The sequence below is a fragment of the Bombus terrestris genome, chromosome 6, assembly GCF_910591885.1.
Source record: "Bombus terrestris chromosome 6, iyBomTerr1.2, whole genome shotgun sequence".
Lineage (NCBI taxonomy): Eukaryota > Metazoa > Arthropoda > Insecta > Hymenoptera > Apidae > Bombus > Bombus terrestris.
This window is the reverse complement of record NC_063274.1, coordinates 3,670,918-3,697,633: the sequence shown is the minus strand read 5'-3', so window position 1 is coordinate 3,697,633 and position 26,716 is coordinate 3,670,918. Positions and strand designations below refer to the sequence as shown.

Genomic DNA, 26,716 nt, shown 5'->3' with positions numbered 1-26,716 from the left:
AATATATGTATTTTCTAGCGAAAGTCTCATACGTTCAATATGTTATGTATTTTGTCTACAAATCGTGATAGTATAAATAGTGTAATTAGCATGTGTATCAAAGTATCGATCTTCTCAACGTTCTACAATAATATTCTAAAATTTAACTACACTGAGTTCTATTATTAATTTAAATATCGCCTAACAAAGTTTAATGTTTAATAATAATCGTCTTATTCAAATACAACATTAAAGTGGAAAAACGCGGAACCTTTGGAATTGCAATTTTGTGTTGTATAGTATCTTCTACAATACAATGTCTTTACATTTAGTTATTTCCAACTAATTCGGGAAGAAAATCTTCGAGATTCGAAAGAAACAAAAATTTTTTAGAATCTCGTAACTAAGATCGGCTATTCAAAATTTTGTATCGGTGTTACATAGGTACAGGCGGATTAACACAAGTAAATCATATATGTATAAGCTCATCATAGATAGGGCTAGATTCACTGCGGAACACCTGCAACCTAATTATAGCTCAAGTTTCGCTTCGTTATAAATGTATACAACCCTGATGTAGACTTCGTATAATCGTGACGTGAACATGTTTAAACAGGTCCATTATCTCGATCAAGTTTATGGCAATTCACGATCGAATTTGCTACAGATCACCTGAAGAAAGTATCCAGGTCTGTACACCAATATCCTATTAAAATTTAATTTTGCTCTCCTATAAAAAAAAAAAAGAAAAAAAGAAGCAGGAAATACAATTTATCACCTTTTCCCCCCACGTTTCTGCGCGAAGAATTACTCGGGGATCGCGAGAAGCTCAAGGAACACGGTGTGAACGAAGCTTTAAACTGATGCGCGTCGCGGCGGCTCAGGTGGAGGCGCGCGTTGCGCACGCACGTCAGATTTTCGCGGGGTTCCCCGCGTCAGCCGCGTTCCGCGCGTCGCGTCGCGTCGCGTCGGCCCCTCAGTAGGCCACTGTCATTCCGTCGAGTTGCATCTTGCCAGCGGAGTACACTTTCTCCCGCCCACGCGAGATCAAACCGCGCGAATCCAAAATCACCGCGAATCAACGGCGACCAAGTCGAAATTTTTCCCGCGCAACTACGCGATCTCCAGAGTCTGATCAACCCTCGGTTCTTCGACTCTGTTGCCATCATCGCCTCCTTTCACCACTGTCTATAATATATATATCGCTTTTTTCGTCCTCGATCGTCGCATCGTTTGCGATACGATACGCGTACATACATGTGGATCCAACAACGGTACCCTTGAATCACTTCCACCGTTGTACGCTCGAGATGTTACGGTTTAGCCCGATCATCCATCGTTGCCTCGTGAACTGCTACCACTCTTTGATCGTGTGCCGTACATTGCTTTTCGAAATTCATGCCGTGAACTGAGCCACGCGTTCCACGTTCGCTGCTTTTCTTCCGCGTTGGTGGCTATCACCGGAAATGATAAAAGGACGAAGAAGAACGTTTTCCATTTCGTTTCATCTTGGTCGTCTCTTTCGTCTGACCTTCGTTCCAAGAGATTGCTCTTTTTCTAGTTTTGTTGCTGTTGTTGTTCTTCTTCTTATTATTATTTAAGTTGTTATTTAAAATCGTGCGTCTTCTTGGGGACTGTCGTGTCGAGGGACGATTTTTAAAACGGTATGAAAGTGTTGTATACGTAGACTTCTTCGATGATTTCCTATAGTAGTACGAATCGCTTAAAAACTATATTGACTCGATAATTTCATAAACGAAGAAAAAGGTGACCATCTGACGAGCATTATCTTCGAAATACGCTGCAATTATAATTTACTTTGCAGATATCTTCGATAATCTTCCGTATATGAACTGCTTTAACACAATACTAATCTCAACTTCATAAGTAAAGAAATAAGAAAATTTATCTTGCGATAAGTATTATAGTTCTATGGAAGTAAGATATTCAGTCTTCGTGATGTGAAAATTGACTGAACGTGAAGTTGATCAATTTGGCTCCTAAGAGTCTTGTACATATATACACGTACATACAATGTATATACTATCTCCAAAATGCCATTTTCCACCTCTTTTATTTAGAAAGACTTACCCTCTATTCGGTTCTCCTTTGTGGCAGCAAAGAACGGAGGCTTTTAACGTTCTCTCGGGACAATAAATTCCTGTGATCCACGTTTACTACGCTTCGGCATTCGTGTAATTAAAGATTCAGAAATTAGACCGCTGCGAGCCATTTCCTAATCCCTGAACGAGTCCACCGGTTCTTCAGTGAAACGCAAAACCTTGTAATTATCCTGTTCCTTAAAAGTGACAGTTCGTATTTGCGCACCGTGATGTTTCAAAGAGAGACTGAAAAGGCTCGAAATATGTAACACAGCTTTAATTAGGCAGTGGTTTCTTTGTCTTTGGTTACACGGCGGAAGCTTTTAATCCGTTTATGTTTGTCTTGGATCGGATCGAGTTCTCTCTTTGTTCGCTTTCGCGGAGAGAACTTGCCTAAAAGGGGGAATATGGACACGAAGAACACCGAAAAATCCGGAGGAACTTTCCTGTCCATTAAACGTGACGCACAGGTTACCCGGCTTCTCGAGTTACCGCGCTGAAAACATTCTTTTTAAAAATTTAAAAATTTTCTTCTCTTTCCTGGTTTCTTCATATTCCACAGAGGAATGGAAACGTTTCAACGTATTTCTTTCTATCTTCTTCGTTTCTTTATTCGAGTTCGATTGGTTTAATGCAGAACTTTCGTTTAACGATACTTCTCGGTATTAATTTTTATTTGATCCATAGAACCTCGATTACTAGTTTCGATATCCAGTCTCGTTTTCTTCGTGGTCTTCGGTGGCTGATAAAAAATTTTCCTCTTTGCTAATCGTTAGGTTTCGGATTATTAAATGTCCAATCGTCTAATAGTACTCTTACGTAATTACGTAAATTTAGCGGTGTGAACATTCGGAAGACTCTGTAGGAATATTCTGCTCTGTGGAAATTAGTCATACGACTTTTTCAATTAATATTTGGCTTCCAGTTTAGTCAAATTTCAATCGTACGGTAGCGCTTTTACGCGATTACAATGGTTTCGTGCCATGACAATTCCGTAGCAATCTCACACGATATTCTGAATTAATATTCGACGTATTTATTTATCGTTACTACTTGTACATATTAGTTACAATCCTTTCGGAATAAAGCTTCAACGTGTTCGTATATCCTTGTTATAATATAAAGTCTGCAAGTCAGTTACGTATAACAAATCGTTCAGTAACTCGTTAACGTGTATAGCATCGAACGAGAAAAGCGAAAATTCTCCACGAATCCTGAAATTCGTTGAAGTCTTTCTTGAAGAGACAAGCGATTCGAATCGATTTAAATAAACCGAGAAAAATTAAAAAATTGCTATTTGAAATACGCGAACGAGAATTCTGACAGAGAAACGCGGCTTTCGAAAGTGGCGGACGGGTGGAAGGCGATTCAAGGGTGTCCATTGTTAACGATGTCAACAACTGCTCGAGCAAATCACGAAGACTCGTGTCGCGACGCGCCTCTTTGGCTCTTCCATCGTGCAACGGATCTTGCACGAAACGGGACCGTGTATTACTCCAATTACTACGATTCTCTCTATTCAACCACTCAGAGAAGTACAAAGGAAAATAAAACAAGCGAGAAACATGAAAAATTCGTCTTAACTGCCGCTTTTTCCCCGTGAAAGTGATCCTTCGGTGCACGAGGCTAGCGTAAAGAGGCGTGTAATTTCACTGACTTCTCATTCTTCGTTTGTCGAACAGATATTCGTCGTAGCCAACCTGGATGATTTCGCAGTGAAAGCCGAAGTGGAAATTATTGCTATTCGTTCTTTAAAATAAAATATGCGAATTTTCCACAGATACGCGCGAATTTAGTCGATGTTGCTGCTGTCGATCGCGGGCCAGTCTCAACAAAATGGGTTCATCGTCGTCGACGTATAATGATTAACTCCGTGAATTTTTGTTGATCAGACGAAGCTGTTCCTCGTGGATCCTTGCCGCGGCTTGAGCAGCGGATTTCGATAAAAAGAGAAAAGTAAAGAAGTGGCGCCCATTGGGCGTGCTGCAACATTGGCTCGGTCGATTAATTTGATTAGATATAAATATCGCAGGATGTGCGCCGGCTGATCTGCATGATTTTCTGCGCTGCTTGTCAAAGGTGTCGGCTGCCTCCTTTTTCGCTGTCTCTCTTTCTCTACGTCTCTGTCTCACGCTCTCTGTCTTATGTCGGTATCTCTCTGTCTTCCCTTCCCTCCTGGTAAACACGTAAAATTCGTCCCACCTCCGCCACCTGTACGGCCCCGTCCTCTCGATTCCTCGAATACGACAGATGCGCACAACGTTTGGAAATAATTCGTGCGAGCCAGAACGTGCGAGATCCGAGATCGATCGAAGTTGGAAAGTTTCGTGATGCAGTGATCCGAGGGGATCGCGATACCACCACTCTCAGCCGAATCCGAGAGAAATGGACAAGGACAGGCATGGGCAAGGTAAGCGACGTCTCTATCGTATGCGTTTTCCTATCGAACTTTCCACTGTTCTTCGAAAGTCTTGATTTACTTGCTTAACCCTTAACTACGTTGCAGTTTCATCGTCGAGTATGAAGTTAATTTAAGTTAATTTAAGGATTCTAGCAGCATACATTATGCGTACGAACTTTGAATGTCAGGTTTCGGTTGATCCAGTATTAATTGTTAGATGAATTATTAGTTCCTGGTGTACTAAGGTTTTGCATTTTAGAGTTAAGTTTACAGTTACTTCAGCAGCTCTAGAGAGAGAAAAAAAGGAAGCAACATCTTTCGCTTTATGTCATCTATTCGCTTTATGAAAAAGAAAAGTAGATTACTTTCTAGCTATCAAAGTGTTTCTTTTCGTTTACTTGTTATTATACTACACTGTACTATACTCAAAGTCCGTAGTTAAGGGTTAAAATGCTTTTGTAATGCACAAGCATCGTCACAGATATTGTCATCTAAAAGTTTGCAGTTGTAAATTATTACGTATATGCGAATTACGTATACGTGTAAATTATTGGTATAATTGTGGTTAAGACGTTATTAGGAGAATTAAATAATTTCCAACTTCTACGTTATATAAACTACATGAGACTCAGGAAGAAGATCTCGTTAACATTATACTCCGACTGCTATGAATTTAGAACAAGAGTAAGTCTAACTTTTTGAATGGCGTTACATGTTAGAGAATCGGTAGTTTGTCGTTGCAATATAATGTTGCAAATGAAACATATAAAAATATATCGCATGTAACTCGATCTTAAATTACACGAAAGATGTTTCAGCTAAATTACAAGAATCGTTGAATTCATAATTTTTTCGAGACGCCACCATTGTTTCTGCTATATCGAATTAAATTACACGTCTTTACCATGTCGAATTAAATTACGCGTTTTTATCGCGTCACATGACTGGAATCATAAAATGTAATCTACATTAGAATATACGTACGATCGGCATAGGCTATTGTGCATCTTTTTGCCAAACGACAGCGTAATACATATTGATGATGCGAAAGGCGCTTACGCTTGTTACATGCAGCTCGTACAAGTATCACGGTGACGCTGGAAATTTTGGTGAATTACAGAAAGACACAGCTGCGGCGGATGCGCTAAATCTAGAGCTCGTTGCGCCGACTGGAAAGCTCTCTTTGCGTTTTAATTGAAAATACGTGTTAAACAAGGGAAAATAATTTCTGCCTCTAGAGATTATTCGGAGTTAGAGGGAGAAATTATTACCATCTTGAATCACGTACCTTTTGTCCGAGAAGCCGACCTTCCAGTTATCGCAACGTCAAAAGTGCATCGTGAAAATATACTGTTATTATCTCGGAGAATGAATTTTTGAAATAAAAATCAATTTTAAACTACGACTCTGATACACAACAATGTGATTATTGGAAATTATTCGTGTAGTATATTACAAATTTTACATCTCCGATTGTTTCCGCGATATTCTATCATTATAGTTGGAAACGTTTGAAGGAAAAACGACGTGTTTATCATTTTTATTACTCGCAAAGAATTTTAACCGATATGAGCAACTAAACGTACAAAATGTAAGTCACCGCCATTTCATCGACAGAAACTTTTGGTAATAAAAGAGTTACGATCGTGAATACATATAATTGAGAGTTTCAAAAAGACAATATGATTTTGAGGGAATTTCAAAGTATTGGGAAATCTCTATTACGGTTCGAAGAAGTTTGAAACAGCGAGTCGGAGCTCTTTGTTCCAGTAAACAAAATAATTTAACGCAATAATGCCATCGGAGTAACACGACTAACAGGACAACGTTTGCGTGAAAAATTCCAATGAAATAAATAATTTCAATTTATATTCCTAACTCTCTTTGACATGGTTATTTGAGAAGAAGTTTCGCTACGGTTCGTTTTTAATTAAATTGAAATACATAACGGTATATGTTGGCATAATTAGAAAAAAGTAGAAATATTCAACTATTCCTTGTAGGGTCTGGCATTCCACAATTTCTCTTGCGTTTGACACTTTTATAAATATCCACCTCGTGGAAGTTTCAAATAAAAAACTGACTTTGATCGCTCTCGAACTATAACGTGACAGGTTCAACGTGAGTTTATTGAATTCGCAGAATCTCCGATTCCGTTACAAATATTTCAATCACGCTTGTGTGTATCGCACATTACGCGTGAAAAGCGAACTCTAACCGGTGTAATTGAAGTTTCATTCGTTTGGACGAAAACGTAGATGGTTAAACATTTCTCTTAAAAACACGTGTGACGGTCAGAGATCAACGAAGAAACGTATGATAGTAGTATGATAGTACTAAACGAAATAACATTTAACACGAAGATCTATATATGGAGATATAGACGTATGTATCCTTGAAGCATCACCAACGAACGATATTCTCCTGCACGTCGTATTTATAAAAATCGCATTTGCTAAATAACTTATTGGACCTTGAGATTCGAAGTAATAAACTGTAAAAAGAATACTAATAAATGTAATAGCAATTACAGAAAATACACGTAAACATCAGCATGTAGTAGTACATCTTCGAACATCGTGCAAACTTCCAAGTCACATGGTATTACTGAGGAGTTAAGTTGACTAGGTAGCACAATCCTTTTAAGCTCTTCAACTCTAACCCTGTCCCCAATAAGTGCATATAGGAGGTATTCTTTAAGTTAAAACATATAGGATAGCTAACAAATTCTGGACAAATTCTTAGACAATTTTAAATTTTACAAATTTTCGACAATGCCAGATTCGTTTAGAAACAATCATTCATGTTAAAACGTGTACGTAGAATATAAACGAATCAATTAGAAATTTCAATGTCTTCTGAAATCTGTCTCTCAAGTTGTCAGCCACAACTTGATTCGATTAAAAGCAAAAATCATTTTCTCCTGGATATATAGAATTTTATAAAGCGAAGCGCATCGACCACGGATGTTTAATTTTTAACTTCGTAATAACTTGACGACTCGAGTCTGGCTCGAGCTGAAATTCTATTCTATGGACGGTACTTCGCGAGAAATCTTTTCAGCGGTGCGAACTTTCTTCGCCGCTTCCTTTACGCGTCGTATAGACCTCTGTTATTTACTTCGAAGCTCTAATTCGTTTAAACGACGGCTCCAGGTTAAACTATTGACCCCGGACCCTTCGACGCGAGATTTCCTATAAATAACCGGCACTCTTTTTTTTTTTTAATCCGATGAAATGCATTTCTTTTGTATTTTTTCCCCCTTCCATCCGCGAATCGTGGTTTTTTTTTAACGATGTTTGAAGTTTTGATCGAGTAGAAGATTATATGTATATTGCTTTTATTAAATTGCGATATAAGTTACACGATATTATACCAAAATGTACCTACTATTAATTACGTTAATGCAATCAGTACATATATTAGGCTATCGTTGTTAGATTAGATACCGATGCCAGCAATATTACCACATAATTGTTTGTGCAACTGATCCTGTCAATTCTTTATTTGAGACTAAATTTGATAAAATATCTATTGGCTCAAATCCGATACAAATTAAACGATAACATTAAATTATTGTTATCGTACAATAATTAATATTACTACGTAAACGATCGTAGTATTAATTATGACGCGCTACCCTTAAATGTACAAGATACGTACGTAATTATATGCGTGGCATTAATACGAGAGTTTATTATTATTGGATACTATCGATATTGCCATGTAATTGCTTGTAAAATTTATTATGTGAATTTACGCTGTATATATTTTACTATGCTTCGTTTTATTTTATTAAAGCGAAACTGAAATGCAAGAAAGGAAGGAAGCGCAACAGCAGGCTTAAAGAAAACGCAATTCTTTGTAATTTACAACGTTCCTTGAACTTGGTAAAATTCCAAAGATCCGATATATTTGTATTTACCAGGAATATTTTAAACGAAATGATTAATTTGTAATTTAATATTGTTTTTACAACAAGGCCACGTTATTCCCCACGCGTCGACTTAATTTATTTCATCTCGAGATAAAACACGGATTTAATTCGAGCATGTAGACGTAAATTAAGATGTAAACCAGTTAACGTCTAGATGCGGCGGCTGATAAAAGGAACAATGGAACGAGCCAAGCGTAACACTTTCGAACATATGTACTTGCCATCCGAACTTCGATTCCGACATTAACTTCTCTCGAATCGACGCAATAACGAGTTTGTCCCGTCAAACCAAGATTTAATAGACTAAGGTCAATTCATTAGTCGAACAGTTTAACTCATTCTGGGCAGATGCTGAATGCCGCGCAATGTTAGAAAATCAATTTTCCAATTCTATCGAGAACAGCATAACTCGGCTGTTGGAACTGCAAACTTCCGAGCACAAGCGTACTAACTGGATCGCGTTGAAAAGCTTTCATTTACGATCTTGCGTATAACGTTAGATGCGTTGTGTAATCGCGACTAATGTTTATAAACTAGAAATAAACGAAAGAAACGCTATTACGAACGATCCTATTTATGATTAATTTATAATTAATCAAGCGGATAGAAGCAAGTAAAACAAAATATCTGTTTGTGCTTTGGAAAAGAATTTAGAAAATATATTATCAGGCGATATTTTGTAAAAAATTGTATTAGCTCGCGGTTCAAATCTCTAGTCTTAATCCGCAAGTTGATTCGATTTCGATATCGTTTCACGGTAGCTTAATTGTAATCCAACGAGCTTCGTTAAAAAATTGTTTCAAATTAAATGCATATATCACGCGTTGTTTAAGTCTAAACGACGTTTCAAATGTTCTCTCTTCCTTTCACTTCGTACTTTATTTCTGCAATAAACGTGACAAACGTAAAACTACCACCAAACAAACAGCATCTACTTATTCTACGTATAAACGCTATCGTACAAATATTACGTACAAATGGTATCTATCTATTCTATACGAAATCCTAACAAGAAACCTTCAAGTTTTCGTTAAATAGTTCAAACAGTCAACCTTTAGAAAATATATTAACTTGCTTATGCGAGTTATTGGACGCATGTAACTCGAATGACACAGGATGCGTCGTGAAATACGAGCTCAATCACAATGGGGTTGCATCGGAACCGGATAAAAAAGGAAGTTTAGAATATGTTTATTGTGCAAACATTTCTGTTATCTGGCCTTGTTTCCAAGTTACAGCTGTATCGTGGTAATAAATTTCATTTCGGGCTGCGATAGAGCTTCGTATTTCGTGTCGACTATTTGCGAACGTTCTCATAACGTTCTATGAGGCGTTTCATTCTGTTCTTTTGACGAGGGAGTGCTACGTGTCGAAAATTTCTAATAGCGTTCTCCGGCAATGGTTGAAACAACTCTACCGGTATAAGAAAAGTTGTAACACGGAAATAGGGTCAAGCAGAACGGACGTTTACGCAGACTTTCGTTTTTTCGTTGTTTTTCTAGCGAGGTGAAATTGTTAGACAACTGAAGTTCGCGAAGCATACTGTACGACCGATTAACGCGAATCCTTCACAGTCAAATCGCGTACAATTGGCTCTAATCCTTGACAATTTGTTAACGCGAAGCTCAAACAGAAAGCGAATCGACGCGATGGTAGAATTACGACTGTAGAATTTTAATTCCACTGTTACTTGAATTCCTTTGCAATTCATTCTGGTGGAATCTCTCTTTTTCGAATATCTTGTATCACGTGTGTTGGTTCTTTGATCTACAACAACGATAAAAAGTGGCGATATTTATCGAGCTTGTTGAGGTTATTAGATGTATAAAGAGAGAAAACGCGTGGATAAAGTGTAAGGTAGAAAATATATATTTAATAGAGAAGTGTGATAATAAGTAGGAATACAATTTAAGCTGGTCCAGATCCGCATGCTAACAGTGTTACCTTATAACTGAAAACACCGAAGCCAACGTCGCCTGTCTATTGTTTATGGTCTGTCTTCGTGCCAGTCTTTTGTCTATACGCTGTCGATGGCTTCAGTGCTCGAGAAAACTAAAAAGACCAGATGTAGAGTTTTCGTAGAAGTGGTGACCACTTCAACAGAGCAAATGACAAAATTATTCCATTGGAAGATATTTAGGAGCATTAGAAAACACGGACAACAGCATTTGGCAGCTACTTGTTCAGAAAGCTGCTCGATTGGTATTCGTGTGTATGAATACGAGTGTTTTGTAAAATTGTACCACAGAACTTCATTTATCTAAACTTGTTGGGGAGACAACCAGTTTGGTATATATAATTCGAGTTCATATAATAAAAGCCCGCTAATTTTCCTCTCTAACTATAGTATTTCGTTCGCATAATAGGAGCTCACGTTCGGACAAGCGAATTGAAGCAGCGAAAGTCCAGCTAATCGGGCATTAACTAAAATCTAGTTCCAACGAGTCGAGCTTTAGTAGCTTTAGGACTTTTCTTCGTTTTACGACTTTCCTCGGAGAACTCGTTCGTTAATTATCGCGACGAGTAGAACGCAATAACTTGGCATCGTCGTCGAGAAAACTACTACTGGTAAAAGCAACGCGTACTAAAAAAATCGCCCGGTTGATGGAAAAACTTCGAAGCAAATGTCGTTGCTCACGCGCCAGCCGATTTATTTCCGGTCAACGGTCGAACATGTAGAATGGCAAAATCGGCAGTGACAGCTGCTTTCTAAATTCGCTGCAATTCCATTTCGAGTTGGAGACGAAGTTAAGGCGCTTTTGTCCGACGGTGGTTGAATCATGGTCCATGTTCCACGATAGCTTAGAGTGGATCCGCGAATAAAGACAGGTTCGATCAACGTTCATAAACTTACAGTACTTTCGGCCATCTGGAAAATTTCCTACCGATGGTTTCTCCCTTCTTCGGAAAAGTAATTTACCGGCCAAAAGCGTGCAAGGGCGCATACATTCGAGGCAGTTACTACGTGCCTGGCATTGAAATTTTTATCTTAACTTTTGAGATTTATGACATCTTTTCTTCCGCGAATTGGCAAACCTCCTCTGTCTCGGCGGTGAACGTAGACAATTTTTGGCTGCGCTCGCTCTGGCGGATGTATTACTTGAAATAAAATACAGAGTAAATGTGAAATGACCTAGTAAGAAGGCATCCTAAATCTATAATTTGATGGAAGTTCGATGTATGGCAGTTCTCAAAAATATTTTATCAACTAGCTATTTTTTCGATGAAAGTTGTAGTTACGGTAGATACATCTGGACTGACATCTCGAAAATCGTCATAGCTGGTGGGTTCATACGTGGTTGAATTTTGTATTTTTAGATGATAAATTTGATAACGTGGATAGGTTTAATAAAGAAAAAAAAACACTTTCGATTAATGCGAAGGAAATAACGTTTCTAATTTTTAAAAGATTCGTTGTTAGATATTTATAAATTTTCGTGTTAATTCGTGGGAAGAATTATTGGCTAAACTGAAATATGGAGTGGACATGGAATGGTTTGACGAATCGTCGATTGATCGTCAATTTTTACGAAAATAAATAGAATTTTATGAAAAACCATGTAGAGAACATATATCTCTTTTTCGTTACCAATCTTTCACATTCAGAGGAGTGAAAATTGCGTTCAAAGTTTGCAGATAGCAAATATATTTGTCTAGTATTTGGGAAACTATTATAGTTAAAGAAATAATGCGAAGAATCAAACTTGGGAAGTTGGAAGTTCTCCTAACTTTGTTAGCAACGTTCAAGTTGTTGCTTGAGTGGATATGGTTGTTCTCTTTTCTTCGTAAATAGTTAGCATTGTTTTCTTATCTAGAACATCGTTCGAGGAAGGCGCAGAATTTTCTTTCTGGTTAGAAAGAATTGTCGAACTAATGGAAGTATAGTGTGACTCTGAAACGATATAAAAGATCTTTCGGACAAACTCTCTACTTGTGACGTGATACAGAGCGAAGGTTTCGATTTAAGGTACAATTATCCCAATGTTGACAGCTTTCATAGGTAAAACAATTCCGCTTAAATTATTGCTTCGTTATACGAGATGTCACATAAAACTTTTATCAATATAAACGACGTAACGTAATCTAAGTATATGAAAATAGAGACGCGTTTTTATTTAATGTACCTTTTTGTAGAGCCAAAGAGAAGCCTTAAGATTTTCCGGCGAGATGCAGACCACCGCTTAAAAGTATGCGAATACTTGCTGAATTTTAAAACAATTCAATTACAAATAATTGAAACAATTCAATTACAACAAATAGTAATCCCAGAATTTTTAATAAGTTTCTAACGTAACAGTTATTTGCGAGAGTTACGGAAGAATAATGATAATTTAATCTATTTTTTCTGGAACAAGGATTCGATATATCTCATGTTACGACAGAAATTACAATTTTAAATAATACGATTAACTAACCAACATTTTCTACGTATTTTTTCCCTCAATCGCTGATAGATTTTGTACTTATAAGAGCGAGGGTGTAACGTAGAATAGCTATGTGGTAAGAATATTACTTCTTGTTTTAGAAAATTTTCCATAGTATTGAAAAACTTTGGAATTAACTGAAATATGAGACGATTTTAAAACGAAGGGGCAAAGTTCTAGGACGAAGTTCGTATTTGTCACAAAGAGAGAATGAAAAAGTTTCCTTTCCGATTATTTGCAAGTTGAAAGTTCCCTTGGGTAACGTGATTCAATTTCGATCGTTGCTCTAATGAATATTCCTACTTGGATAATATTGATTTATATAAGCCTTATCTTAAGAAAATTCAACGTTCCAATTTTTCAAGAGTTCTTTTGTTATTGATAGAATAAATCTGGTATTGTTACAGTGCTGTCGTATTTATCGTATTGAAGTGAGCTATAAACGGATGCTGTTACTATTGTCTTGTGCTACAATTACTCCATTTATACAGATAATTGACAGGCGTAATTACTCATTGTCGGTGAAACAATTGGTTCGATATGTTATTTCATTCTATCAATTACAAGGATTCTCCTAATCGAACATGACTTCTACATTAAAAATACAGGAAAATAAATGATAGATATTATTCGTTTTGTTTAAACGGTTTCATTCCACTTGTGTACCAAGGAAGGTAAAATAGAAACTTGTCTCTTCACGAAATTCTACATTCACGCGTTATTAAATTATTTTCTATTTCATTATATATGTCGACAACTGATTACAAACGAAATACTACGAAACGAATATACATGTACGTACACCTACAATTAGTTTCGATTGTAGTAAATCCTCAACACGTATAATAAAATAAAGAATGTTTTAATAATATGCAAATACAATTCGTTGAAATAACATTCAGTTTAAATTTTACTTTTGTAAAACGAAAATCGGACGAATCTATATGTAGCCGTGCGAGGATCGCGTGAAACATAAAATTCAATGTATTAAAGGTAATCTTTCACGTAAGATACGAAGGTCTTAAAATATTACCGTTTTTCAGATCCCCTATTCAGCTGCATTGGGTATATCGTACGGTAAATAAGTCCTTTTATAATAAAAAGTACACGACATTAATTATTAGCCCCATGCGTAGCGAAGAATGTAAAAATATTTTATCCCTAAAATATTCTTTACCCAGATACAATACAGGTCGTGCCTTATATTACCATATTCTTTAAATCTTTTTATATTACGAATAATTAATATTACGTTTAAGAGGCAAATTATTAGAAAAGGAACTCGTGAGACATAATAATGAATTTATGTGGCAATTTATATAAAAAATGTTGGTTTCAATTATTTAATATTAGACTACGTTTGTGGGTATGTGAAACGATGATCGAAACTTCCTTCTGATTAAAAACGTAATATGTAATACGAATTTTCTGTATTCCATAGAAGAGAAATTGTAGAATTCAATACGTTGTCAATCAAATTCCAGATCAAAATTATCTTTCTACGGTGGACAACGTGTCGATTACTGTTACATCGTGTCGCGATTAAAAGCACAGCATCGTTGTACGATTGTTCTGTCCGGCGCTTAATAAAGCCATTATCTCACAGTTTTCTTGTCGTGGTTAAAATCAAGCATTTTTATCTGACCGCTGTCCTGGTCGAAACGATAAATTTGTCCACCGGCGACGAGCAGCTTGGATTCCTTCCTTTCTCCGCTCCGGCCATTTAATGATCGGTTTTCCACCGGGTGGCTCCATTCGCCGCTTCCTTTTCCATTTGGTTTCATTTTCAACCAGGTGGTTATTATCGTCCCGTAGCCGGAGAATTTATGATGCAGACGTTGCCGAGTATGATTTTGATTAATCGCTATCGTACCAACGACGACGTTTAATTTATGAATAGAATGTCCGTACGCGATGAGACATGTAATTGGAACGAGTGATAGACCGCGTTTAATCAAGAACGAGGGCATGCCGGAGGAAAAATTGAATTTAGTATCTCACGGTTTGATTGGTTTGCGTGGAATATGTATGTATATGTGTATATGCTAATTAAATCTCCGTATGTAATATGCTAAAGCGTAAAGTATCCGAGGTAAAGTGTTCGTAATAGTATTTCATATTTTATACACATATAACGTAATCTTTCCATTTTACGTATAATAATTTTATACGTCTTATACGTTTGGACGAAACAGATCTTCGTTTAGGTTTCTTCGCTTTTTTGATCACGTTCATGAAAATACGAGATTGCATAAAAATCCGCTATTATGAAAGTAATACGTTCAATGTAACATGCTGGTAATAATACTTAAAAAATATTGAGATTCGTAATAAGGTATATTAGATCGAATGGTAATTACACGTATAGTTGGTAATAGCAAATCAGAAACATATAGAAGATGTAGAATTTCATAAGTTCCATAAAATATCTGAAAGAACTTTCTGAACATCATGCAATCTATGTAAAATTCGTCTATAAAAAGTTACATTTCCATGTTTATGAGAGAAAAAGAGCTGCAGAAAAATGAGTTTTGTTACATATTTCTTATTATCTCTTCTTATCCGCAAGGACGAAATATAAATCGTTTCAACTGATAACTTTATTTTACGCATGACTTTTGTTATACTCGATTTCACATCTACGATATACGTTCATTTGCACACTGCTGCCTTTTAGTAATAATTAAATACACAGGAAAAACAAATGAAACGGTGTTACGTGCACCGTTTAATTAAAATTTGGACAATCATCGATCGAATAACGATATGCTATCAATTTTAAATAATATTTGTATGGTATAAAAGTTATTGCCTTATACCGTTTTCATTGTTATTTTACGTTCGTGTATTATACGTATGTCGACCTGTAAGCACCCTTATATCTTTTATCGATTATCCATGAACTTGGATTACATAAAATACCTAGTAATCGAATCACGATTCACGTTCGCTGATAATAATTAGCAAATGATAATAAAGGATACGTAGGTAGCTATTGAGTGAATTCCCACGAAATTTCGTGTAGAGGAGACTCGGTGCATTACGTGAAAGTAAGGAGAGATTTTAGATCGGCATATCGATCGGAAACTACGTCATGCAATTTGTTATTTATATTTTATTTTTATTTATTTTCGCCATGCCACTTCAATTTATCCGTTCTAGATTTTCTAATCGAATTTTGTTAATACATTTTACGGGTACAATTAAGAAAAGATGTTATTAAGGTAAATTGTTTGAAGCTTTATTAAAAAATTACAACAAAACTAGAAAGTACGAAGGAAACGGCAACGGTTATTACGCGAGATAAGAATAGATTGACGATCGATAAATGTTAATGCACCATTTTAAAAGCTACACTATTTTCTCCTATAAAAACTGACAATAAGAAATTGGGGATATTTTTCCTGTACAGTTCATTTCAATTTTATTTTGTTTCAATAAATTAATAGACTTTTCATATCAATTCAACGCACGCATTAATATTTATTCTATGTACATAAATTGGTCGTGTTCTATTCTCCTTGTATTTTGTACGTTTGTCGTAATAAAGTTTCAAACGACGTATTTTTGTATAATATTTTCCTTATTAATAACCATGGAACGTTCGTTGATAAAATTCGAATGGAAAAACTTACGATATTCTGTATAGATGCGAGAACATTTAAATATACAATTAACGTTGCAACATTTCACGAAACTAACACGAAACTGGCATATTCAACGGTACTTTCGCTCTAATAATAAGAAACAATTAATATCATCGAGAAATTGCTCTAAAGTTATTCACACAACTGAGATAATTCTCATAGTTTATACGAGAAAATTATGGATGAGACGCTGGAATCTCGAATTTCATGCATCCACAGTTGTATGTATGGTCGTCTCAAGTTACCTCTGCTTTGTGGGAATTTCAACACCACAGTCTAGGTATCATAGGAACTCGATCTTCATAATTCCAAGGATATGAAAACCGCATCAGAACATCACGGAATCGTATGGATATTGGACTAGCACGTAATTTTTGGCTTTAAAATTACCTGTATCCAAACCTCGAAAGTCCTAACGCGCTAGTCCCAAAATCCCAGACGGCAGAACCCGTAGGACACAAATGCTCAGATCCCAGGCCTTGAATTATTGAACTTTGAAACCTCGGGTCTCGAATTATAGAATTCCCAAATCGCAAATTTCACATGAACCAGATCTGCAATCAAAGGATTTCGGATGTCTGATCTTGAATTATAAATTGTAATTCTTAGATCAGAGATCATAGAATTCGTAGACTGTTATTCTGTATCATACACGACTGCTATTCTATCATAGAATCTCCAGACCATAGATTTTCGTGCATACAAGTTTCAAACTTCAGATTCTCAATTATAGAAATTTCAAACTGCAGACTTAAACTTCGTACCCTAGATAGATAGATGTAAATTTGAAATTTGGAACCACAGAACTTATAAATGCCTGATCTCAAACCATAGAATCTTTAAATCCTCGATCACGAATTGTCAAATTCTCAATTTACGATTACAAGAATCTCTGATTGCAAATTTCAGATCAAACAGCACCTCAAACTCCATGTCCTAAATCGCAGAACCTATTGATCACGTATCTTTAATCGTATAATTGGGCTGTGGATTTTCATGCAAATTTATATGTTTACGAATAGATACAAGCAAAGAAATAGCATCTAAATAAACAATTTCTTCACTTCTACTAAAAATTATGAAGATCGCTGTTCTTTGGATATAAATTGGATTCTATGCATTTTCAAATTTCGCCATAAACCCATAGAATCTACAATCTACGTTTAATAATCTTCAAGTTTTTGATTTTAGACCATATGCATGTACATATAATCCTGAGAATCTCGAGTTCCCAAACTATGGAGATTTTAGCTGGGAATTTCGTCGATTCTACGTACAGGTTTAAATTTGACACGTTCTTCAAGAATTTCATATGCAAACTCTGTAGTCCGAAGATCCACGGTCGTGTTATTTCTTCACGCGTTTTTTTTACAACATTTTTCCCATGAATATCAAGATTCCGCAATATCAAGTTTGCGGTGTTTGAAGTGCAAAACGGCAGAAGTAAGTTAGAAGGGGTCGTACGATTCTGAGTAGGTGCATGAAGTTTGAAATGTGCGGTGTGGATTTTATTGCTTTAGTTCTGTACATGGAGTTTACGCTACAGTTACAGAATCATAAAGTCCAGCGTCACACTGTCTGAAATTATTGACCTTGTATATAAAGCAAAATTTTATATCTTTTTTTATATTTAAATTGCAATATAAAAAGTTTATATAAATTTTACATAATTTTTAAATTTCATTTTCATAGTATAATCTTATTGCGATTATATGAAATTATTACCGAACGATACGAAATGCAACGTACTATTCAGAGATGGAAAGAAATCTCGCGGGACGGTGCAGGAGCAAAAGGTTCTACTGTTCTCTATCGTCCACTGTCACGCGATATTACGATGTTTCGTTTGTATATCTGACATTTTCGACCAATACGCGCGCTTAACTTTACCACTGCGTTGGAAACTGTCCGTCAAAAACGATGAATCAAGTCCGCATTTCTTTCCATCTACGTGCATGGATCTAATTAATCGCAGTATGTAAATACGGCAATGAATACGATAGCGTTCAAATACTTTTTTTAGCCACTGTATATTATAGACCTGAGCTAATCTAAAACATTATTCCTAACAACTCACCAATCTGCATAACACAGAAGCGTCGATCACCATCGACGATTTCCATCAAACCGAGAAACAGGATAGCAAAGGAAAGGAAAGGAAAAACCAAATGAAATCCTCGACGAAATGCATTTGGTTTGGTGATCAGTTCGGAAGGTGGAAACGAAAGGAAGCTGGCAATATGTTATTCCCATCAGAGACAAACGTAAAGTCATTCCATTTCTTCGTTTGCACCTCCGCGACCGCCGCAGGTCTTCGCCAATGATCGATACCATGTATTTGAATACAGTTTGAATCAAGCCGGATTGCGTCTATTAGATTTACAAAGGTTTCAGACTTGCAAATAGAAGGAGAGAAGGAAGAGGTGGAAAGAAGCAGGCGGTTAGAGCAGTCGGCTCGTGCGATTTATTGGATAGTCAGCACTTCTAACGCGACTCGATAAGCCGGAATCAATGGCCGGGCGAACATAGCTGCTGACCATCCCTCGGTGGATGTCGCTCAACGAAATTCGTTTCCGGAATCGGGATCGATTCGACCGAGAGAACGCCTCTTCCCTCGCTGTTTTCGTTCCTATTGTCGACTAAACAGACCGCATTGAGTCAACTATGTCGCACAATTTACAACATGTTGTAACAATGCTGCACGGTGTACACGGCTGGAAATGATTATACCAATTACGAGACAAGAATAGAATGGCGAAGACAAAAGTCCATTTAAAGTGCGAGGAAAAGTCACGTACGCAACCTAAACCATTAAAAGTCGGTAATCCACTGGAAAGTTAAGCTAAATTATGCCGCGCTATGCCAAGTTTAAAAATACTTGCTTCGATAGTACACGGGTATACCGGGTAACGCGACTCGCTATCTTTCTGCAATTTGCGGCCACGTAACGAAAGATGTTTTCGACTATACTTTCACAGTGTCGAGTGTAAAGCGACGATAAAAAAGTTCCGAAAATACTTTGCTTCCATAGCGGAAGCAAGGCCACCTCTCGTAACGCAAATAGAACCATACGTTGTTTTTATTTTTTTTTCACGAGATTGCAGGGGTCTTTACGACAAATTCAAAAACTATATTACACGATATTTTGATTAATTCGATATCAAGTTTACGGATACACTTTATTTTAACGCTCGTTCAAACTGTATATCGCCTTCCGCGATACAACATTTTGCTCTTTTGCAGAAGTTTGAACGACCTGTCGTTATTATAATGGCTGAATGTACAACTCTACATGCTGTAGTAATTCTCTCTTTTTGAAATGTAAGTAATTCCGAAATATGTCAACGAGTGAAATATTATTCCCATTATTGTATATCTAGTTTATTAAGTTAATAAAGATGTCATATAATACGCGTTTTGAATTCGTCGTAAAGTCTGCTGCAATCTCACGGACAAAACATATAGCTCTATTTATGTTATCCATGGTGATCTCGGTTTTGTTATGGAAACAAAGTATTTCCGAAATTTCTTTTTTCGCCTGTTTGTAGTACGCCCGACGCTATTAAATTACGGTTCAAAACATTCTTTGTTACATGGCTGCAGGTGGCAGAAAAATATTGAATCGCGTTGAAACGCGGGACGTTCTCTACATACGCAACAGTTTCCATTGAAATTTAAGCTTATAGTTTATTATATTCAAGTTTTGGTATCCCGTGTGCTATACTTTTGTGTATTGTATATTTTTGAACTTATCGTAGCACGGCACAGCTTATCTTAGTTTTCCGATGAATCTCCGGCGTAGGCGTTCTCTTATCTGCTAAATTATAGCAAAACCTGAACGTAACTCGGCCCACGACTCGTGGCAATTTTAAACGAACGCCCAACAAATACTCAAATGGCAATTTCTTTCGACTGCACGGAGAGGCTGGATTTTTATTTCTCTTTTTATAATTTTGTAAATTATATTATAATTAATATTATAATTAATTATAATTATATTATAATATTAATATTATATTAATATTATATTAATTATAATTATATTATATTATAATTAATTTATATAATTATAATTAATTTAATATTAATTTAATATAATTTAATATAATTAATTAATATTAAATTATATGAAATTATATTATATTAAATTATATTAAATTATATTGTAGCAAAACTTGAAGATAACTCGGCCCTCGACTCGTGGCAATTTTAAACAAACACCCAACAAATACTCAAATGACAATTTCTTTCGACGCCACGAAGAGAGTGGATTTTTATTTCTTTTTTCATTATTTTTTAAATTATAGTAAAACCTGAAGATAACTCGGTCCACGACTCGAGGTAATTTTAAACGAATTCCCAACAAATACTCAAATGGCAATTTCTTTCGAGTGCACGGAGATGCTGAATTTTTATTTCTCTTTTTACAATTTTGTAAATTATAGTAAAACCTGAACGTAATTTGGCCCACAACTCGAGGCAATTTTAAACGAACCCCCAACAAATACTCAAATGACAATTTCTTTCGACGCCACGAAGAGGGTGGATTTTTATTTCTGTTTTCATTATTTTTTAAGTTATAGTAAGACGTGAAGATAACTCCTCTCGCGACTCGAGGCAATTTTAAACGAACACCCAACAAATACTCAAATGACAATTTCTTTTGACGCCACGAAGAGGGTGGATTTTTATTTCTTTTTTCATTATTTTTTAAATTATAGTAAAACCTGAAGATAACTCGGTCCACAACTCGAGGCAATTTTAAACGAATCCCCAACAAATACTCAAATGGCAATTTCTTTCGAGTGCACGGAGATGCAGAATTTTTATTTCTCTTTTTACAATTTTGTAAATTATAGCAAAACCTGAACGTAATTTGGCCCACAACTCGAGGCAATTTTAAACGAACCCCCAATAAATACTCAAATGACAATTTCTTTCGACGCCACGAAGAGGGTGGATTTTTATTTCTGTTTTCATTATTTTTTAAGTTATAGTAAGACGTGAAGATAACTCCTCTCGCGACTCGAGGCAATTTCAAACGAACACCCAACAAATACTCAAATGACAATTTCTTTTGACGCCACGAAGAGGGTGCATTTTTATTTCTGTTTTCATTATTTTTTAAATTATAGTAAAATCTGAAGATAACTCGGCCCACAACTCGTGGCAATTTTAAGCGAACGCCCAACAAATACTCAAATGGCAATTTCTTTTGAGTGCACGGAGATGCTGAATTTTTATTTCTCTTTTTACAATTTTGTAAATTATAGCAAAACCTGAACGTAATTTGGCCCACGACTCGTGGGAATTTTAAACGAACACCCAACAAATACTCAAATAGCAATTTCTTCCGACTGCACGAAGGGGGGTGGGGTGGTTTTAGCTTTGACAGGTCGCTGGAGATTCTGTGATTGGTAGTCGCGAGGAAAAAACGCGGAAAGAGAAAAGCGAATAATTTCGTTCTCGAGGTAAAATGGAGAAAATCCTGCAAGGGAAAAGACAAGTGGTTAACGTTACGTAAAGAGGTTTCCAGACTGGAGAGGTGTTTCCGATTGTAGAAAGACGTACGGAGGATTATTGCATGGTTTTGTTCGGCTCTCTCGAGTGTTGTTGCGTTTCAAGTTAGATCGTTGTAAGTTTGAATTTAGGCTGTTGAGAAGATTATCATTTGTCGAAACGTGATCTTCAATTACTAATCCGCTACTGTAGATCGATTATAGTTTTCGAATAGTCGTCAGTGGTAATATATTAGTGTCCAAGAAATGTCGGCGATCTTCCAATACCGAGCCTTACGAATTACGCTAAACGAAAGATTCGATCGATCGTAGAATAGAAACCCTCGAATATTCCGAAGAAACTGCGATTGAGTCATTTTCGATATTACGGTTCGAATGTGTCCCGGTAATAGATTTACGTAGAACTCGAAGAGTTATAGTTGAAAACTTTTGAAAGCTCCATTACTTTAGGAAAAACTCGATCAAATCCGAGAGTATACCTATTCGCATCTAGATGACGATCGCAGAATCTCAGCAGCGTAGCTTTTTGTTCACGGAAATCAGGAGGACAGCGAACGTGACGAACGTCTTAATTTAATACGACACAATAGACGAGCGTTTAGTATAGAAAAAATGTAATTGAACTATGTTTTGTAACTAACAACGATAATTCAACTTTTACTTGTACTTATACCTTCAAGTACCAATTTTAAACATTTTCCTTCTCTCTTTTCTTATTTACCTTCCTCATCTACCTTTGTACTCTATGTTCTCGTATTTTCGGCTTTCTTTCGATATAATATCATGGTAGCCAATATAGCCGGTTATCGTTACAGTGCTAACGCGTTATGCTAATAAAATCCAAAGTGTTTGCAACGCAACAGAGACAATTTATTCGTAAAAGATGTCCAAAAGCGTTCGAATACTTTCACGAGCCCCTTTAGAGTCTCTGCAGATGCGATTTCTTCGTAGCAATAGGAAGGTCCGTGGTTTTGGTTGGACGTGAAATTGCATTCGATATCTGAGTAGCGCGAGGTTTGTCGATGAGGCGAGACGAATAGGATGAATCGAGGTGAATACCGCCGGGAGGGCCGAGCGCAGGACAGAAAAGATTGCGAGGAGAGCGTTAACAATAAAAATAGAGCGTCGCGCCAACGGGGGGAATCGGGGCTACTGGATAGCGATACGAAAAGTAAGATCGATAACTTCTTTTTAAGATTGAATCGAAGTGACAAGTCATGATACTGTGATAGTGTTCGATCCGGACAACTGGCCAAACGTTTGACGCGAATCTGTCACGGCGAATATGCGAGTGAACGTTCGAAGTCTTCTGGAATAATCAGTTTTCCGGGTTTTACGTTGATGAATCGTGAGCGTTTTAAAGATGAAAAGTTTCTAGAAGTATTGACGTTGTCAGGTCCTTGGAGGTTTGACAAATGCTTGGGTATTTTGTAGTTGGATGTTCGCGATTCGTGTCACAAATACTGGAAAGACATTTGTGTCGTAAGTAGACTAGAAATATTTTTACGTTTAGGGTAAATCGAAATATAGTTTCGTATATACAGACGTGTAAAAATTCAGTGATCATGCGGATTATGCACAGAAATAGTAAGCACGATCCTGCGATATATTTCAGCAATTTAAATCGTCATTTGACCCATGCGTTTTCAATGGCAGGTTCGTATAATTTCACAGTTATTGGATACAAATATGTCGCATGAATGCGTAATTGGGTATTTCGAATTATCGACGATAAGAAGTTATCACGCAATCGCTTATGCGTCTAACCCGGTATTATTAACGCAACTGTTATTGTCTCGTATCTGTTCACACGGAGAATCTATGAAATTTTTAAATATCAAATACCGTTTGTCGGATAATAGATTTTCATGGGTGTTCTATTGTTTGAACATACAATCGTTAAATGAAATGAAATAAAATTTCATCGGCGAGTTGGTTGATTGGTTTGGTTTACATATCGAATAAAATGAAATACAGTTCATTTAAAATATATCATTCGCGAGAAAAGAAGAATAATGAATTTTCTATGAAACAAGATGTCGGGTTTGGTCGTATTTCCGTATGTCGTGAACTGCGTTATCGCGGGCCATCTAATGCGCGGCATTTAATCGGAAAAACCTGCGTTGGACAAAGCTGTGATGTGAAATTCTATTTAATGCTTTGAAAGTCGCAGTGCTCGGTCTGTTCGTGTCGCGTTAAATCGATAACTTGTTGAGTTCAAAGTTGGCGAGTGATTTTGTAGATACGAATGCTGTATTTTATATTTTGTTTTTAAATATATCGATTTAATCAGTTTTGAAATTTTATCGCTTTAAACGGTTCGAGGCTTTGATCGATATCAGAGTTTAAAAAATAGTCGATGCTTGTACCTCGTTCTACGGTATTTTGTAGTTTTACGAAAAATTTTGCTCCAATTAGCCCAAACTTGCTACGCGATTACAGCTAGTCGTTACATTAACTGTTGCATTCCAAAGTTGTTTCTTCTGTTTGCGATTATGTACACGTTACGTCATTCTACGTTTTATGGAAAGAAAAGTAGAATTTATGATAAGGAATACTGTGACTTTACTTTGAGGAATTAATATTACAGTCGTAATATACATTGTAAGAGACAGAAATAAGATTCTTGATTCACATTATTCTCACTCTCGTGGGATTAATTAATTTTAATTGCTCAATGCAATTAAAGTTCTTCTCTTTCGTCATTACGAGTATACTTACGAGTGATATTTATACTGTTTTACGATGGCCCAAATCTAATTATAAAATGACGATGATACAGTTACATGGACAGATCATACAAGAATATTTAAAATATTTCTACTACCGAAACCTTCGCCTTTGCGTTAAAATATTTAAAAGAATTCGTTTCTACCATCTTCAATCCATTGCTTTAAATATTCAGTTTCACGTTAAAACAATCGAAGGTATCTACTTTTGATACAGAAAATTCGTTACTTTTAAGAAGAAACGTTTCATCCTTTTGTTTGTTTATTGCATATCCGTGAAAATACACGTTTGACAAAAATAAAAAGCTAGAAACACATATTAATGAATACCAGTGATTTCCTTTTTCTTCTATTTAGGAGAGAACTATATCCAATATCTATATTTTTATATTATTTTTCTTTTCACGAAGAGAAGAAAAAATCTAACGAGAATAAAATAAAAAGACACGTATCGAAAAATATCAATCACTTCATTTTTTCCATTCGAGAAGCAATTGCATAAAGTACATACATAGCGTATACACCGAACGCTTGCTATATTCCAAAAAAATAAAAAAAAAAAAAGAAAAATGAGGAGAAAGGATATGTGTCAACACCTTTCGCAACCGCCGCATATCGATAAATATCGATGACTTCATTTGTTCCATTTCTAAGGGAGCTACATAAGATACTTACACAATATCCATAAGTAGCTTTGCTCTGCCTCTTCTTGTTTTTTCTTTCTCTTTATACGAACTTCACATTTCAATTTTCAGAGTTCAAGAAGCGCTTTCTTCGCTACGAGCGATATATCCACATCGTATGCAACCATAAAAATCGATTTTAATAAGTCAATCATAAAAGAACAGGTGGTCGTATTTTCAGGGAAGATTGAAAAGCGGTGACGAAACTGGAAACCGGTGATCTTCCCAACGAATGCGGCGAATACTAGTAATTTCAACTTTCGTTGAGAATTTCCAAGACTTCGGCTCTCGTTCTAGGAAAGAAATCACGGACGTCGACTGTCGAGAGTTTCGTATCGCATGCTTCAATTTCTTAACGATTCTTGCAACTCCATAATTAATGGCTCAAGCGTGAATTACCAATTAACGATCTCTCGCGTATACAGACTAAGAAACTAAGAGATTCGAGATTAGCGAGAAGAGTTATACTTTAAACATGCCGATCGATTTATCGCTTGATAAATTGATAGAAATAATAAATCATTGATCTCTGTGAAAACGCTGACTTTTATCTTTTATCTTCAATTGTTAGAATTCAATTACCTGCGCTTCTGATTCCATCTTTTATATTTCGAATTTTCACATGCAAATCTATATTCCGTTACTTTCAAATACATGTTACGTATGATAAACGAGGCACATTCAATTAAACGTAACACGAGCAAACAGTTAATCGGAAACAACAACGAACGACGATCGTAAACTTGGAACAACGCAAACGCGTAGCATCACAAATTGTTCGTCTACGTATTTCTAAAAATTTGTATTTCATCAAAGTACAAACGTTTTAACGCACCGTAAACGATGCCGACGTAACTTTGTCGCGGTACCAACGTGTTCCCTTTCCAATTATCGCCACAATACGCGAGACTTTACAACTCTATAGGCACAATCTTAGCAAGCGTATCTTATTATGCGCGAATACCAATTATTAAAGGGGAAAAGGGCCAATTAAAGGGCGCAGAATGTAAAATGTACTTTAACCGAGCGTGAAATATTAACCGGCGACAAAAGACGTAGACCCTGCAATTTTCGGGACACGAAACAGAATGAGCAGCGAAACGACGATCGTCAATCTCCATTAGGAGATGAGGTTACAGCGAGAAGAACGATCCTTCTGCTTGAACTTCACGCGTAGAGTTCAAGGTCGTCTCATTAGCAAACCGAAATGGAACGAACGACACTCAAATCGAGAAGAATCATCGTCGAAGGTTTCGGGATTCAGTGGAAACTCGAGCAATTATTTTCTAATCGAG

The 26,716-nt window shown here is 36.3% G+C and overlaps 1 protein-coding gene across 4 annotated transcripts in view; it reads left to right on the top strand.

Moving 5' to 3' along the window:
• Positions 1-948: 948 nt before the first annotated feature.
• LOC100643404 (calcium/calmodulin-dependent 3',5'-cyclic nucleotide phosphodiesterase 1) overlaps positions 949-26,716 on the top strand; it is a 217,247-nt gene continuing 191,479 nt past the window's right edge. Inside the window, exons 1-2 of one of the 4 annotated variants that reach the window (XM_048406838.1) lie at positions 949-1,253; positions 3,974-4,491. In XM_048406838.1, coding sequence (XP_048262795.1) covers positions 4,467-4,491 — 25 coding nt within the window. In that variant the 5' untranslated portion in view covers positions 949-1,253; positions 3,974-4,466. Of the gene's footprint in view, positions 1,254-1,649; positions 4,492-26,716 lie in introns of those variants that run through there. The other 3 variants (XM_048406839.1, XM_048406837.1, XM_048406836.1) reach the window with 3 other exon arrangements.